This window comes from Protopterus annectens, chromosome 2.part1 (genome assembly GCF_019279795.1).
Source record: "Protopterus annectens isolate FY-2018-M chromosome 2.part1, PAN1.0, whole genome shotgun sequence".
In the NCBI taxonomy this organism is placed as follows: domain Eukaryota; kingdom Metazoa; phylum Chordata; order Ceratodontiformes; family Protopteridae; genus Protopterus; species Protopterus annectens.
Genome location: NC_056729.1, coordinates 97,325,207 through 97,341,728, shown reverse-complemented (window position 1 = coordinate 97,341,728; position 16,522 = coordinate 97,325,207). Strand labels below are relative to the sequence as shown.

Here is a 16,522-nt window from a genome sequence, read left to right as displayed (position 1 = left end):
GGGCAAAGCCCAACTGATCAAGTCACACATGTATAAGTACATCCCACCATAACATGCAACCCTGCTGAGAATATATGCAGCCGCACACCGTATGTTCCCCCTGAACTCATATCTTTTCAACTGCAGCTTAGTACTTGAGCTTGAAACAGAATTTATTTATCAATAAATAGTTTTTGGTAAACCACAAATTATGTCAAAACATGAAATGATCTCAAAATGGCTCACAGAAATAATGTATTAAGCATATTTCTTAGTAAGCTAGTCTGTACCTACCTCCCATTACTTTCAAAGCTAATTGTGTTTGCCTACCTACCTCCCATTGTTTATGTAGCTCAAATCATCTACATGCTCGGTCAGTAAAGGTCTCACACAGGAAAGTAGAGAATGCATACTTGGAATGAAACACAAAAATACAGTCTATGTCTTTCAAATTGAACAAGGTAATACATACCTCTTTCAGTCCTATGGCATACGTCTGTGGATTGCAGTTTTCTCGTAAGTTGTAATGCTTATATAACTGTTTGGCTAGATGACCATGACAGCCCTCTCCAAATATTGTTATTTTGGCATGAAGCTCCATTCCTCTTTCAAACGTATCCTACAAGCACAAATATGTAATGGAAATGTAATTATTTTTATCAGTACAATTAATAAAGCAATGTGATCACATACAAATAAAAATGCATTTATACGTATTTTAACTTTTTTGGGGGTCCCTGGCCACACCTGACCAATGGCTTACTAGCCGACTGTTCTCGGTTTCCACTTCCATGTCCAGTGTGACGTCCCCACTCTGGGCCAGTAATCAAGGAGCATGAATCTTCACAACTGACACTGGAGAGGGCCGTTCAGCTGGAACAAAAATCGATACACACAATATTTCTGGATGCACCTCATTTCCCTTAAGAGTACACAGGGAACACACTCAGTCCAGGGTTTGGGTTTCCCTATCTCTCTGTCCAGGCCCCAATAAAACTCCCCACCGGAACACCTGTAGAGTTGAGCCCTCAGCACAGTGTCCAAGCCAAGTCCTCCATCACTCTCTCTGTAAAACCAATGGGATTTGCACGCGAGCACAACACACACACACACACACACACACACACACCTGAGAAAGGCTGGCACAGATATACTAGCTATGCCCCTCTGCCCAGACTATAAGGTAGTTACTGCCACCAGACATTCCAAAGCCAGCTACTCTAAGGCTCTTACAAGGGTACTGAATTATACCAAGTAAAATTAATATCAGTACAAATAGTAGTGTTTTGAACAATGTAGTAAGGCTTTCAGGAGTGGCCACAATGTCAGCAAATGGATATGAGTACTCACAAAGATTAAACTATTCTCAAAAGGACCAGCTAGAATGAAAAGTTTAAATATATTTAATAATAAATAAAAGAATGTGAAAATACTAAATATCTATTTATAATAAACACCAGAGTTTCATTCACAGGAAATATTAAAATAACAAAGATGAATAGAGTCATACTGATACAGAAAAACAGTACTTAAATAATCTCACTATATTTTCCTGACTGATCTAATGAATTGCTATTCCCTGGCCACTTACTAGAGCAAACAAGACACAGTAGGTGAGGGGGCCTTCTTTGTCAGGTTCCAAAAACAGAGTGCTCTAAGACTTCAGTCTCATCTAGTACTAAAACATCATTTTTGTGATGGATTACAGAATGACATCACATACATCTGGTCATCTGACTTCTGGCTCTCATACTATCCCCATTCCTAGCAAATGACCCAAAATCTTGCACATATGTATTACCATACAAACAAACCGAGCTTTGCTAAGATCTGTTGCAGCTTCTGGAAGTCATAAAACAATACAACACTTCCATTCTTCCTACAGTAGCTAATAAACCACTCTCTGGCACAGACATTTTGTCTCTGGCTGCAGTCAGGAATGTAAGGTACAATCTTTATGGTTTAAATTAAGTAATTTATTTTCTTGCTAGTTTTCAAAGTTAGTTGGTAGGAGATTAACCTCTTCTCTTCCAGTATCCTTAGTTAAAACACATACATTTAAGCAGGCACAATACAGTCAGGACCCACTGTTGGTACATTTTTAACCCAAGCAGCTTTACAAATATACTTTTCAAGATAAGCATCTGTACAAATCTGTTTGATACACAAATGACATACAATTCCTTACAAAATTCCAGCTAGCTGTGCTGGAATATATTACACATCAATTGTCCTACTTCTCCTGGCATAGCTGGCAATATCTCAAGTTGTCACATCTAGTACTATGAACAAGAACTACAGAAAATTCACCAGGGATAGCAGAATAAAATCAAAAGCTTTTAATTCATCACACTAGCCAAAATGCTTTCATTTACTGCTTCATCAGGTGGACAGGGGCTATGAAGCCATGCCCACCTTGGCCCTGAGCACTCACACCTCCTCTGCCCTCATGCATGCCCAGCCCAAGTGATCCTCTAAGCCCTGAACTCCTCAATGAGGAATCTACTCAACATTCTCCCTACACTAGGATAGGTACTCCCATCTTCCCCTGCCTGTGCTGTCAAACAACTAAGCTGCTAACTGAACTCCGATTGCTTGTACATATGTTTCATTTGTTTTACACTTCAACAAAAGCATTACTATCTATTACATGTCAAACATTTCCTGAGAGGTGCTAGGTAGATAAAATAATGCTGAAATTAGTTAAAACTTCATTTTTTAAGGCAATATGCCCATTTTGGTGAACAAATAATGAATCATAAAACAGTTTGAAAAAGACTAAAAGGAAAAGTTTTGCAGCATGGCCAATATTGTAAAAATAGATTAAAAAGGGTCTATATTAATCAAAAGATATATTCCGCAAATACATCTTCATCGATCACCAGCCACCAAAATTCACTTCAGTGAACCGCAGAATTTTTCCCACAGTTAGGAAACTCTTGGCCATCACCTCAGCTTTGCCCTTTTCCCCACTGTAGTGCAAACTCGGGAGTTGGTATATATAGTTGGGGAGGTGTTGGAGGCAAAGCCCCCCACTTTGGTGGATTTGATTGTGTGTTGTGTGTCCTGGATGGTTGGTGGGAGAGTGTTTCCGAACCATGGGAAAAATTCTGCAGTTCGCTGAAGTGAATTTCGGAAGCTGGTGATAGATGAAGACGTATTCGCGGAATATGTCTTTCGATAAATTAATATAGACCCACTAAAAGATTACCATCTTCAACACGGAAGTCACCATTCCACAAGGCAGTATCCAACTGAAGGGGTTTAGGACAGGAAGAAACCTTTCAATTTTTATGGTGACCAAGTGATCATCCCTTTAAGAGGAAAAAATGTGTCTGAGCAACAAGCTACTGAAACAAAAGTGCCCCACAAGGATGGGTGGCATTGGTATGGCATCATTTCACATAATTCTTTCATTCAGCTGTAGAAGCTGCACTATACCATGCTGAATATACATGTTGTGAACAGAATACATTGCTATAACTTTAAATTTAAAGTTGCACTTGTCAACGTCAGGAAATATTGAACTGTTGGCTCATAGAATCTTAAATTTATGTGTGAGTTGTGTTTGTATGGAGGGAAATTGGGTTTGTTTTAATGCTGACGTTTTTGGAAATAATTACAACTTCAGCATTAGATGCAGGAGTTTGTGTATGAGTGCCTAACAGGTCAATGTTAGATTTAGGGCTAGGGAAAGAGATAGACTTAATGTTTTGTGTGCATTTGTTATGGGATGTGAGTGTGCATGAGTGTTTCTGCTTTATGGTTAGAATAAGGGCTAGATATGTTGGCAGTCTGAATGTTTTGTGCGAGTGATGTTATGTATGTAGTGTGTGAATGTCTGTGTGTGTCTGAGAGTATCTTGTGTAGGGGTACTGCTAGGGAAAAGGGTTTTCAGTAAGAGGTACAGTTACGTTAGCACATAAGACCAAGATGGTACAGGGTGGGTGAAGCCCCAGTGTACATTCTTAGTCATGTGTGCTAACCTTTATCCTGTTGCTGTTGCACCTAAAACCAACCTTACACATTACCTTACTAAAAAAATCCTAACAGTACAACCACTGAGACAAATTATGCCTGAAGGGTTTGTTAGTTTTTTTTTTGAGTGATCATAAAAAGACAGAGTATTTGTTTTGTTTTTGTGATCTGCTAAGCTTTGCACTTTTTATTGTTTGTGAATTTTGATGTGCAGAAAAGTACAGTTTTGTACCTACCATAAATGTAGATGTTCGAGTGTACACCCTGCTGCAGTCATCACACCTGGGTTATCCTGTCGTCAGGCGGTCCCGCAGTCAGCCGGAATTCCAAAGTCTTGGTCCGGCGTTGGTTGCTGTCGCTTCTTCCCTGACATCAGTGCGCCAGGGGTATATATAGTGCATCCAACGCCATTTTCTTCAGTTTTTCTTGCCCCAGATGTCAGGTGCCCCCAAAAAGGTGGTAAGTAATTAGTACCAAATTAAGTAATTTTTGCACAAACACAAAATCCCTCCAGCTATAAGCAAATACATCAGGAAGGTATTGTAGAGATTTAGCCAGTTAGATCAGAGGGGATGGAGGGAGGGTAACCTAGACTGCAGCAGGGTGTACACTCGAACATCTACATTTATGGTAGGTACAAAACTGTACTATGTTCATCGTGTTACCCTGCTGTAGTCATCACACTTGGGTAGAATCCCAAAGCTAAGGATGGGTGGAGGAGTTATAGAGGGTTAGAGGAGGCTAGAAGGCCCTGCAGAACTGCAGTGGCGAAGCCAGCTGTAGTCTTAGAGTAAAGTGGTAAGTTATAGTGTTTGGTAAAGGTGTGTACTGAACTCCAAGTTGCAGCTTCCAAAATCTCCTTGGTTGGAACCCCCCTGAGGAAGGCTGTAGATGTAGCTGTTGCCCTGGTAGAGCGGGGCCTAATGGTAGCAGGAACTGGTTTTCCATGATGGGAATAGCAAAAACGATTGCAATGTCCTATCCATTTGGAAATGGTTTGTTTTGATATAGCCTTCCCTTGTGAAGCTGTAGCATAGGATACAAAGAGCTGGTCAGATTTTCTGAAAGCCTTAGTTTTATCCAAGTAGTAACAAAGTTGCCTGTGAATGTCCAAGGAATGCAGGAGTCTTTCTCCTTTGTTCTGTGGATTTGGGAAGAAGGTGGGTAAGTGGATGGTTTGATTTAAAGCCACACTGGAAACCACCTTAGGCATGAAGGAAGGATTAGTTCGTAGAGAAACTCTGTCTTGATGGAAAATGAGGAAAGGTTCCACTGCCATTAGTGCCTGCAGCTCTGAGACTCTTCTAGCTGAAGTTATTGTTAGCAGCAGGGCAGTCTTCCATGACAGAAACTGTAGATCTGCAGAGAAAGCTGGTTCAAAGGGAGGTAGCGTAAGTTTTTCCAGAACAAAATTGAGGTCCCATGTTGGCGTAGGTGCTCTCCTGGGGGGACTAATGTTTTTTGCCCCTCTGAGGAACTGCCTTAGAAGTGGATGCAAAAATAAGGGTGGATCCGTGTTGTAGTGGGCTGAAATAGCTGATGCATGAATTTTAATGGAAGAAAAAGAAAGTCCTTTGTGCAACATCTCAGTTAAATACTGTAGAATCTGAGGCATGTGAGGCTGAAGTGTGTTTTGGCCTTTAGCTTGGTTCCAGGCGCAAAACCTTTTCCATTAGTCCGAATAGGCCTTCCTGGTGCTGGGCCTCCTAGCTTCCAGGATAACATCCATAACTGCTTGGGAAAGAGGAGCTGGCTGGATGCTTAGATGATTTGCCATGCAGCCAGATTTAAGGTTTTGAGCTGGCTGTGAAGAATCTGATTATTTTGCTGTGTGAGCAAATGGGCAATTTGTGGTAAAATCCAAGGTGGACCCTGGGCCATATTCCTCAATAGTGGGTACCAGTGCTGGTGTGGCCAGTCTGGGGCTATGAGTATCAGTCGTGGTCTCTCCTTTCTGACTTTCAGAAGCACCTTTGTGAGGAGAGGCAATGGAGGGAAGGCATACACTGTCAGGTTTTTCCAACTGAATGAGAGTGCGTCCACTTTCCAAGCTTGATGGTGAAGTGTCCTTGTACAAAGTTTTGTTAGTTGATAGTTTTGAGGACTGGCAAACAGGTCTATGTCTGGAAAGCCCCATTTCTGAGTTATCATTGCAGATACTTGTGGATCCAGTTTCCATTCGTGGGGATCCATGATGTTTCTGCTGAGGTTGTCTGCCAATGTGTTCTTTTTTCCTGGCAGGAATTCAGCTTGTAACTGAACTTGGTAAGTCAGAGCTGTGTTCCACAAGGTCATTGCTTGCCTGCATAGAGGGTAGGAGTGTGTACCCCCTTGTTTATGTACCACATCACTGTGGTGTTGTCCGTCCTTACTGTAAGTTGTCCTGGATGTAATAGATTCTTGAAGGCTGTCAGAGCATTCTGTACAGCTAGCATCTCTTTTTGATTGATGTGCAGATTCCTTTGATCTGCAGTCCATACGCCTTGAACGCACAGTCCTGCCATGTGTGCCCCCCAGGCGTAGTCTGATGCATCTGTTGTCATAGTTTGCTTGGCTGGGGGCAAGGCGAAAGGCTGACCCTTGTTGAGGTGACATGCCTATGACCACCATAGAAACTCCTGTTGTAGGCAGGGAATGAGAGATATCATTGTGTTCAAGCTGTGGCTGTGCTGAGACCATACGCTTTTTAGGTACCACTGTAATTTCCTCATATGCAGCTTTGCAAATGGTATTAGTAGTATGCAAGATGCCATGAAGCCCAAGGCCTGCAGAATTTTTCTTGCAGGTAGTTGGGTCTTTGTTGTCATTGTTTTGAAATATTGAGTCAGTTGTAGTTGTTTTTCTGGCATCAGATAAGCCTTCTGGGCCGTTGTATTCAAGCTGGCACCCAGGAATGTCATATTTTGTGAGGGTACTAGTTTTGATTTCTTTTCGTTTACTGTGTACCCAAGGCAACTTAGAAGATGTTTTACAAAAGCCAGATGTTGTAAGAGGATGTCCTTGCTTTCTGCTTGGATGAGGCAGTCGTCCGGGTATGGGTATATTTCAATTCCTCTTTGTCTGCAGTATGCAATTACTGGTGCCAGGCATTTTGTGAAGACCCTGGGCGCAGTAGATAAGCCAAAGGGCAGTGCAGAGAATTGGTAATGGGTTGAACCTGCAATGAAATGGAGGTATCTTCTGCAACTTTGTCTGATAGGGACACGCAGGTATGCCTCCTTGAGGTCCAACGTTACTAGCCATGCTTTCTTGCCCAACATGGGAAGAAGCTGCTGTAGTGTTAGCATCTTGAATTTGGGTACTTGTAAGAAGGTGTTTAGAATTGAAAGGTCCAGAATTGGTCTCCAGGCATTGTCTTTTCTGGGAACTAGAAAGAGTCTTGAGTAAAATCCTTGGCCTTGCTCTCGAGTAGGTACCAGCTGAATGGCTCTCATTTCCATGAGAGCTGTAATTTGTTTTTGTGCCTCTGCCCATTGATTTTGTGGCAGGTTTGGCATTCCTCTTTTCATTGGCAAGGTGTGAAAATGGAATATGTGTCCTCGTGAAATTATGTCTAGGACCCATTTGTCCTTTATGACAATGTGCCAGTTTGTCTGAAAAAAGTGCGAGTTTTCCTCCCAAGGGGGCTGCCAAGAGAGTGTTGCTTGGCCAGATGAGGTGCAAGTCATTGAGTTTGCCTTCTGGTAGTTTGGGACCTGTCTTCTCCTCCCTTCTGTGTTGCAGTGCCCCATTGTCGAGGTTTGTACTGGGCTTGTGGTTGTCCTCTGCCTCTTGGATGTCTGTATTTACCCCTCTGTGTGGTCTGTCAGTAGCTGGAAAGGACCAATTTCTTGTTGGCCAATTTCTGCTGAAGTGAGGGGGCTGTACCTGTAGAAAATCTTTGACTGTCTGCATAGATTTTGCCTTATCCTCCATTTTCTTTAAGACTTCTTCTGCTTTAACTCCAAAAAGAACATCCCGCTGTAAGGGAGCATCTAGAAGTTTTGCTTTAACATGATCAGGTAGAGTTTGTTCCTTACCAAGCATGCCTACGTATAACAGACCCCGTGACAGCTGCTCTGCAGGAAGCCCCCAAAGAATCAAACCCACATTGTAAAGTATGTTTGCCCACCTGTTCAGTTGCATGCAACAGATCCTGCATTTCTTTCAATTCAGACTGTTGAGGGAGTGTGCTCATTTTTTGTTTTAACTGAGACATTAGAAATTGCTGATATTTTAGCATGTGAAATTGGCAATTTAGTGCCCTCATAGCTAGAGTGGCTGAGGTGTAAACCTTTTTTCCCCACCTGTCTAGTGCTCTGGAGTCCCTTTTCAGAGGGTACAAGATTTTTTGCCATAGAAGCCTTAGCCCCTTTGGGACCCTGGGAGATGGTCTCTGGATCAGCAACAGGGCTTTTATAAAGGGATTTGTGGGAATCAGGTACTCTATAGTATCTGTCAGGTTTGGCTGGAGCAGGAGGCAGAGAATCAGGGTTCAAACTGGATTCTAAGTAAACATCATCCACAATGTCTAAAACTGGGGGAATGGCAAGTGGTCTGTGCTGGGGGAGTAAAATAAACTCTCTGAGTCTTTTCTTTTTGTCAGAGTAGTCCTGACCTTCCCAGTGAAAATGTTCCCTCATAGTGTGTAAAGTTTCCCCAAAGGAGTAGTCTTCTGGAGGAGAAGCTGAGGGAACAGAATCCTCAGCATCAGAATCTTCATAAGGGGAGAAGGAGTAATCTTGGTCCTCAGAGCAGCCTGAGGAAACAGACACTTGTTCAGAGGAGGCATAATCTTCCTCTTGTCTAGGCCTTTTGTCGGGAGGGGGGGTGGGAACCCCTGATTAAAGAGATCAAATCTTCAGCCATTTTGAGCATCTGTTTCTTAGGCATGGGGCCTTGAACTGGAGACTGAAGTGCAGTCTTTTTAGGTTTAATAGGAGTCTTAGGATACGTTTTTATGGTGAGCGTAGTCGGTCTGAAGACGCCTTCAGAAACCGAAGGTGTTTCTGCAGCACCAACATCTTTTTCAGCAGTGTCGTCAGTAGGGGCTAAACAAAATGGCTGCGTCGGCCTAGTACTCTCCGCCAAAAGATCCAAAGCGGTCTCGGGTTCCAGATCTGCGGTAGTCAGGGGCTGCGTCGGAGCCTCACTGAAGACCGGTGAACAGGAGACCGGACCAGCCGAGGCCTCGGAGTCTGGCTTGGGTCTAGGCTGCCTGTCCTTATCCTTGTGTTTTTTTGTGCACGCCGGTAGTCGGTTGCTCCGACGGCATAGTGTAGTTAAATTTTCTACTGAAGTAGTGTCGTGCGAAATCAAAGCGTCTTTTTATAGTACGCTTATTAAACCTAGCGCAAAAACGACAACCAGTGACGTCGTGGTCTGGGCCTAGGCAAGGTATGCAGTAAGAATGAAAATCCTTATGAGGTATTTGCTTCCCACAAGAAATACAATTGTTAACTTTTTCTGACATCGGTCTGAGGCAAGAAAAGTTTCCCCAATGGGGTACTTAGCTTTACTGAAGACTTCGGATCTGAAATTCGACTTCGAAAATCTCAGGAGTCGGCCGACCGGCACTTGCGAACTGCTTCTGCTTCGGGCACCACACGGCAAGAAATACTGAAGAAAATGGCGTCAGATGCACTATATATACCCCTGGCGCACTGACGTCAGGGAAGAAGCAACAGCAACCGACGCCGGACCAAGACTTTGGAATTCCGGCCGACTGCGGGACCGCCTGACGACAGGATAACCCAAGTGTGATGACTGCAGCAGGGTATCACGATGAACATTCAATGTTTCTGCACATTGATGTAAATGAGGACACTCTCTTGTGCATTACTGGCAATGCAAGGACTACTAGAATAAAATCATTAAGAGTGTCTGCCTAACCTCAGCTACATGATGGGGATATAGGAGGACGAATCAAAACCTTGTACTTGTTGGGCTCCCTAATCTATCAATAGACGTTATCTACAACAAGCAGCCAATAAGTATTCTTATGATCTAGAATAGATGGAAACAACTTTTCTTCAAAGAGGAGCTTAAGTATGTAAAGGCTACTTATATCATCACCGTACTGCACCTGACCCCAACAGGAACAAGGATGATATCCAGACTTCAGATCTCTCAGAGATGTTATGAGGCACAGTGAAGAAGGAATATGAAGGCAAGCTCCTATTCATTCCACCCTACGGGGAACATCTCCGACAATCACTTATAGCAGTTAAGACCGGCATGGACTTGTGAAGGTACTCTCCATTTATCTTCTTACTCCAAATTCCCAAAACTGCTGATACATGTATTTTCAGATAATAAGGCAAGAATGTTCAAAAAGACAAAGACTTTTTGTCCAAATTAAATGGCTCAATAAGTTAATGGTGCTGACATTTTGCAAAAGTGTTATTATAACTGACACCTTCAGGGTAACAAGACTTAAAAATACATCTCTCTCAGGGGAAGTATCCCCCCATACATCTACTGCCTTTTTGAGGTGGATCAAACATCCAAGCATGCACTGATTAACTGTGGAACCACTTGTGGACTCAGTTCCTCATAATCTCAACAGTCATGACAGCCTACGTTAGAGAAAGAGTATATAAGAGAACAACAAACACTGCAAGGATCAGCTCTGAGCCCTTTCTTATTTGCAATGGTGATGGACAGGTTGACAGACGAGATCAGACAGGAGTCCCCGTGGACTATGATGTTTGTAGATGACATTGTGATCTGTAGTGAGAGTAGGGAACAGGTGGAGGAGACCCTGGAGAGGTGGAGATATGCTCTAGAGAGAAGAGGAATGAAGGTCAGCAGGACTAAGACAGAATATATGTGTGTGAATGAGAGGGAGGATAGAGGAATGGTGAGGATGCAGGGAGTAGAGGTTGCGAAGGTGAATGAGTTAAGTACTAGGGATCAACAGTCCAGAGTAATAGTGAGTGTGGAAGAGAGGTGAAGAAGAGAGTACAGGCAGGATGGAGTGGGTGGAGAAGAGTGTCAGGAGTGATTTGTGACAGACGAGTACCAGTAAGAGTGAAAGGGAAGGTCTACAAGAGGGTAGTGAGACCAGCTACGTTATATGGGTTGGAGACAGTGGCATTGACAAAAAGGCAGGAGTCAGAGCTTGACGTGGAAGATGTTAAGATTTGCACTGGGTGTGACTAGGATGGACATGATCACGAATAAGTATATTAGAGGGTCAGCCCAGGTTGGAAGGTTTGGAGACAAAGCCAGAGAGGCAAGATTACATTGGTTTGGACATGTGCTGAGGAGGGATGCAGAGTACATTGGGAAAAAAGATGCTAAGGATGAAGCTGCTAGGTAACAGGAAAAGAGGGAGGCCTAAGATAAGGTTTATGGATGTGGTGAAAGAGGACATGCAGGTGGTTGGTGTGACAGAGCAAGATGCAGAGGACAGGAAGAAATGGAAACAGTTGATCTGCTGTGGCGACCCCTAACGGGAGCAGCCGGAAGAAGAAGAACAAACACTGCAAGTCTACGAAATAAACAAATGGGAAACTATGACATTTTATTGGCATACACTGGTCAGAAATATCAGTTAGGTTTAGCATCTTGCAAAAGGGACAACTATGAGGCCTACAAATTAAACATATGGATGGGACAAGAAAATTGAGACAGTACCAGTGAAATGGTCATTGGACTTAGTTCATAGGTAAATACTAGGCAATCAGTCAGCTGACTACTGCATGCCTAGTCAATAACTAGACAGTGACCAACAACAGCGAGAATTAAAACATGTAACTTGTGTCTGTGAAATGAACACCTTAACCATTATGCCAACCCCAACCCTAAGGATCACTAAAGATAATGAGTGGTATCCCTATTCTTCAGATTCTGTTATACACCAGCACATGATAAAGGATTCCTCATAACCCATCATGGCTAGTATTGCATACAGAAGTACGTGCCTCACACTTTGGAAGATGGTATAAGGAAAGGGGTAGTCACAGTATGGAAAGCCAGTGCAGGTGGCATCAGAATAGGGCATGCAAAGATTACAGATGATGGTGAAGTGCCTTCCAGATAATGCAAATCTTGCAGCTTAATCAAAAAGCTAGGTCTCAAGAATAGCATTTAACATGGCTTCTGGTTAAATGCACAGAATGCCTTAAGGGCAAAGCAGCTGCCATCAGTAGTAATAAAAACTGTCTCTCCAAGAAACTGCCTCAAAGCTGGAGTACTTATCTAAGCAGTCATTAGCTCAGACGCTACAACAGCAAGTGAAAATTATTCAGAAGCTATTGGAGAAGATAGACATTTCTAATGAAAATATAGCTAGAGAGTGAGATAAAATTAAACTGGAGTCTAAAAATAAGGTGGAAATAAAAGAAAGGGAGACATAGTTAAGAAGTAACAAAAATTATTTAGAGGGATTGACAAACGTTAAAGTAATGCAGAAGAGGGGGAATCTCACAGAACAAGAAGAGGAGCAAAATGCAGAATGCTAAACAGAATATAAGGGGATTACCTTCATAATATGCACAAGATTAGAAAAACTGCTGTTAACCAACTGTTTTTTGATAACTCTAGAGTACAAAAACTTTTAGCACAATGACTCGGGCAAAAGAAATTAGAAAGAGTTGTCCCCAAGCTTAGGGAACCTATAACAAGGAAGGCAACAAGAGATCCTGTAGAGCTATTACAAATATTTAGGAAATTCTATGAAAGTCTGTATAAAGCAGAGAAATATGGAAATCAAGAAAAGGTACAAATGGAAATGTTTATGGAAAAATTAAATATGCCGAAGTTGGAGGTAGATGAGGCTCAGTTACTAACAGTAAGGATAGGAGGAGATAAGATAAAAATGGTGATGTATAACAAATCTACAGGAACATCCCCAGGAATAGTATTCCTGTGGAAGTTTGGAAGCTAGGAGGGAAAAAAATTATAAAGATCTGGAAGGATTTGTTTAAGAATATCTTAAAAGGAGAAGTACCAACATCCGGGAAGAAAGTGGTGGCAGCTGTAATACCTAACGAGGGTAACGATCCATCAGATCCAGCTTCATACAAGCCCATTTAAATACTAAACTTTGATTATAAAGTGGTTATGTCTATAATGGCTAAAAGAATGGTAAACATGATGCCAAATCCAATAGATATTGATCAATGGTTTTGTGGAGGGGAGGCAAATATTTGACAACATTAACAAAACATTGATGATCCAGAGGGAAGCAGAATGTAAGAAAATACCACTGTAATTGGTGGGTCTTGATGCAAAGAAAGCATTAGACAAAATAAGCTGGGACTTTATGTGCAGGGCAATGGAAGCGTTTGTAATTCCTAATAAAATGATAAGGTTGCTTTGGAGAATATATGACAGATTGGAGGCAAAAATTAAAGTGGGCGCAGTCCTCTCTGATCATTTCTACTTGAGCAGAGAAACCAGGAAGGGGTGTCCTCTTTCCTCTTTGTTATTTGCATTATATTTAGAACCACTGGCAAACAAAATAAGGGACCTAGAAATTCAAGGATACAATTGATATGATAGTCAAGAAAAGCTGGCTCTATTTGCAGATGATATTATTTTATACCTGAAAAAAAAAAACAGAAAAAAGGACATTTTGGTGTTGTGGAACATTTTGAGACAGTTTCAAATCTTTTTGGGTACAAAATCAATGAAGCTAAAACAAAGATGATAGTGGTAAATTATGAACCCACACACAAACTGGTTCAGCAATATCAATATCTATGGGGACATGATATAATGAAGTATTTAGGAGAATGGATTATAAATGATTTCAGTGTGGCAGCTATGGATATGTAGGAAGAGATTAAACAAAAGATAATAGAAAAACTGAGAAATTGGAAGCTTTGTTAAATGGATATCGATGGGAAGATATAAGCAGTTAAAATGCTTTTAGTCCCTTTAGTGTTATACACAGGTCAGGAATATTTTTATCAACCAGAGGAGAAGCTATGGAAAGCAATTAATAAAGAGCTGAATTATTTTATCTGGGAGGGGAAGACATCAAGAGATAAGTGGGATAAGATGATTTTTCCAATAGAACAAGGCAGATTGGGATTACCTGATTTGAAGGGGGTATATTTCAGAGTTACAAAGTTAAGGCTCCCACACATAGCACAAGTAGAAACCTATCATTCAAAGTGGAAAGGGATGATGATGAAACATGGTGGAAGCTCAAGAGACAAGGAGAGACTGGGATTTTGGAGGCAGATATTTATGGAGTATAACAACAATCATACAAAATATTATATTCATAAAGTAGCAGAAAGTATTCTAATAATTAGGCCAACACAGGAATGGAGAAAGAAGATTCTGCCAATAGGGGTGACTGCAATTAGGGATACTGACAATAGGCAAGAGGGGGGCTGGAATTATTTTGGAGAAAACTGGCAAAGGAACCAAGATATTGGAAGCAAACAGCTAGAGCTGAAAGGTAATAGAATGGGAAGACGCCAAGAATTTATTTAGACTGCAGGTTAGAGATTGCCTTGCCTATCATGGATTGATATTAGAGTATAGGCAAAGAGAAAGAAGTAGGGGGTCCTAAATGAAAGACCAGCACTGGTGGAGTGTTTAGTAAAATCTAGAACAGAAGCTGCCGTTACGAATGAATAACTAGTACAGCACATAAAATATTGCATGACAACTATAAGAATCAATTACAGGAGGTTAGAAAGGATTGGGAAGAGAGATTGGATAAGCAATTCAGAAAGAAACAATGGGGATATATGCATGTCTCCCAAATAAGCAACAAAATCTAGAAGATTTAGTATTTTTGTTTGGAAATGTTTACATAGATATTTTTTTACCCAAAATTGACTCCAGAAAATTTTTCCTCAGGTAGACAGCAAATGTTGGAGGTATGATGAGGAAGAAAGAGTTAACTGGGAACATATTTTCTGGGACTGTAATAAGTTGGCAGACTTTAAAGATTCCCTGCAGATTACTCTGTCAGAGATACTGAGTGAGCAAATTGGTGTCACTAGGGAAATTATTTTTCTGAGCTATGACAAAGAATCGGAATTGCCTATACATAGTAAGGACTTGTTGAGTCTAATTATGGTGGCTGCCAAAAAGCAATTCCTAGAAAATGGAAATCATAAGCCAAGTGTACTAGCAGTAGTGAATATAGTAACAGAGATAAAGCAACTGGCATTGGGATTTTTAAAAAGAGTAGGAGCAAATTACATAGGAAAAATACAAACAGGAAAAATTCATACAGTGGAGGAATAAGGTTTAAAAGAATGTGTGACACTGTCAGCCCAGCTATCTGGAATTCTGTAAATAATTCTATGTCGTGAATATTGATATGATTTATACAGAACTGTATTTTATGTACTGAGCTTTAAGAATGTAACCACAACATACCCTGTTGAAACATAGAAGATTAACTTACAAAACTTCAAGAAAATAAGTTGAAATCAAGTGCTTTATGATGCGCTATAAAAGTTACTTTCAACGCAGCAAGCAGACACAATGTCTACAGCTAGAAGTTTTTCTACTGTCTGGAAAGAAAAGTAATTACAAGATTTAAAATGTAAAGTGTTTGATTGCTTTATGACTTCCTAGCAGCTACACAGTTCTAAGCAAACATCTGACAGATATGTATTTTTAACACAGAGATGTTTAAATTCTTAGTTTCTATTTTAGCCTGGGAACTGAAGTCAGATGACAAAGAATGATGTCACCCAAGCTAACCCAGCAGTAAAATGTGACATTAATTTAAGAACTCTCTCAGAGAGAGACTTGCATTTTGTATTTTGTCTTTGACCTGGAAACATGCATCATAATCACAATCATATGCACTTCTGCCTGCATGTTTTCTGTAAGTAACATTCAGGGCATAGTATCTCTCTTAGAGATAGATAGGAATATGTAAAAAATAGTTTAGATGTTACTGCTCTGCAATGTTGTTTTAAAATATTTCCTGTGATTTTGAACTCTGAAGTAACTGTGTCTGTGTATGGAGTATTGTCTTGTTCTTTTATTATTTATTATTAAATATATTTAAACCTTTTAATTGCGGCTGGTTTGTTTAGAGATATTTAAGCTCTAAAAGTACTTGCATATGTATTTGGTGACACTGTACAGGCCACTCCTAAATAGCCTTGCAAGTCTTGGTCAAAACTACCACTTGGATTTATAGTAACATTACACAGTAAGCTTGGACACCCTTAGCTAAGGGCCTTAAAGTAGCTGATAAAGAGATGGCTGGTGGCAGTGATAACTACCTTATAGTCTGGGCAAAAGGGGGCATAGCTAGTAAACCTGTGCCAGCCTTTCCCAGGTGAGTGTGTGTGTGTGTGTGTGTGTGTGTGTGTGTGTGTGTGTGTGTGTGTGTTTGGATATCAATCAAATCTCAAAGTGTGTCAGCTACTTGGGTAGGGTCACAAATCACTGGTTGGACAGAGTGGGTGCTGGAGGTCTTAGCTTGGCCACTCAGCTGAGATATCCACTCTATAGCTATGCCAGTGGAGAGTCTCTTACTGGGGATCTGGAGAAAGAGGAACAAACCAGCCCCAGACTGACTGTGATCTCTGTGTGCTCTTAAGAGAAATTGCACTTTACTGTGTATGTACTTGTCATCCTCCCATTGTGT

At 41.2% G+C, this 16,522-nt stretch overlaps 1 protein-coding gene across 1 annotated transcript in view; it reads right to left on the bottom strand.

Moving 5' to 3' along the window:
* ETFDH (electron transfer flavoprotein dehydrogenase) overlaps positions 1–16,522 on the bottom strand; it is a 1,111,536-nt gene that overhangs the window by 678,027 nt on the left and 416,987 nt on the right. Inside the window, exon 7 of the mRNA XM_044062047.1 lies at positions 452–598. Within this exon, the coding sequence (XP_043917982.1) occupies positions 452–598 (147 nt within the window). The remainder of the gene's footprint in view (positions 1–451; positions 599–16,522) is intronic.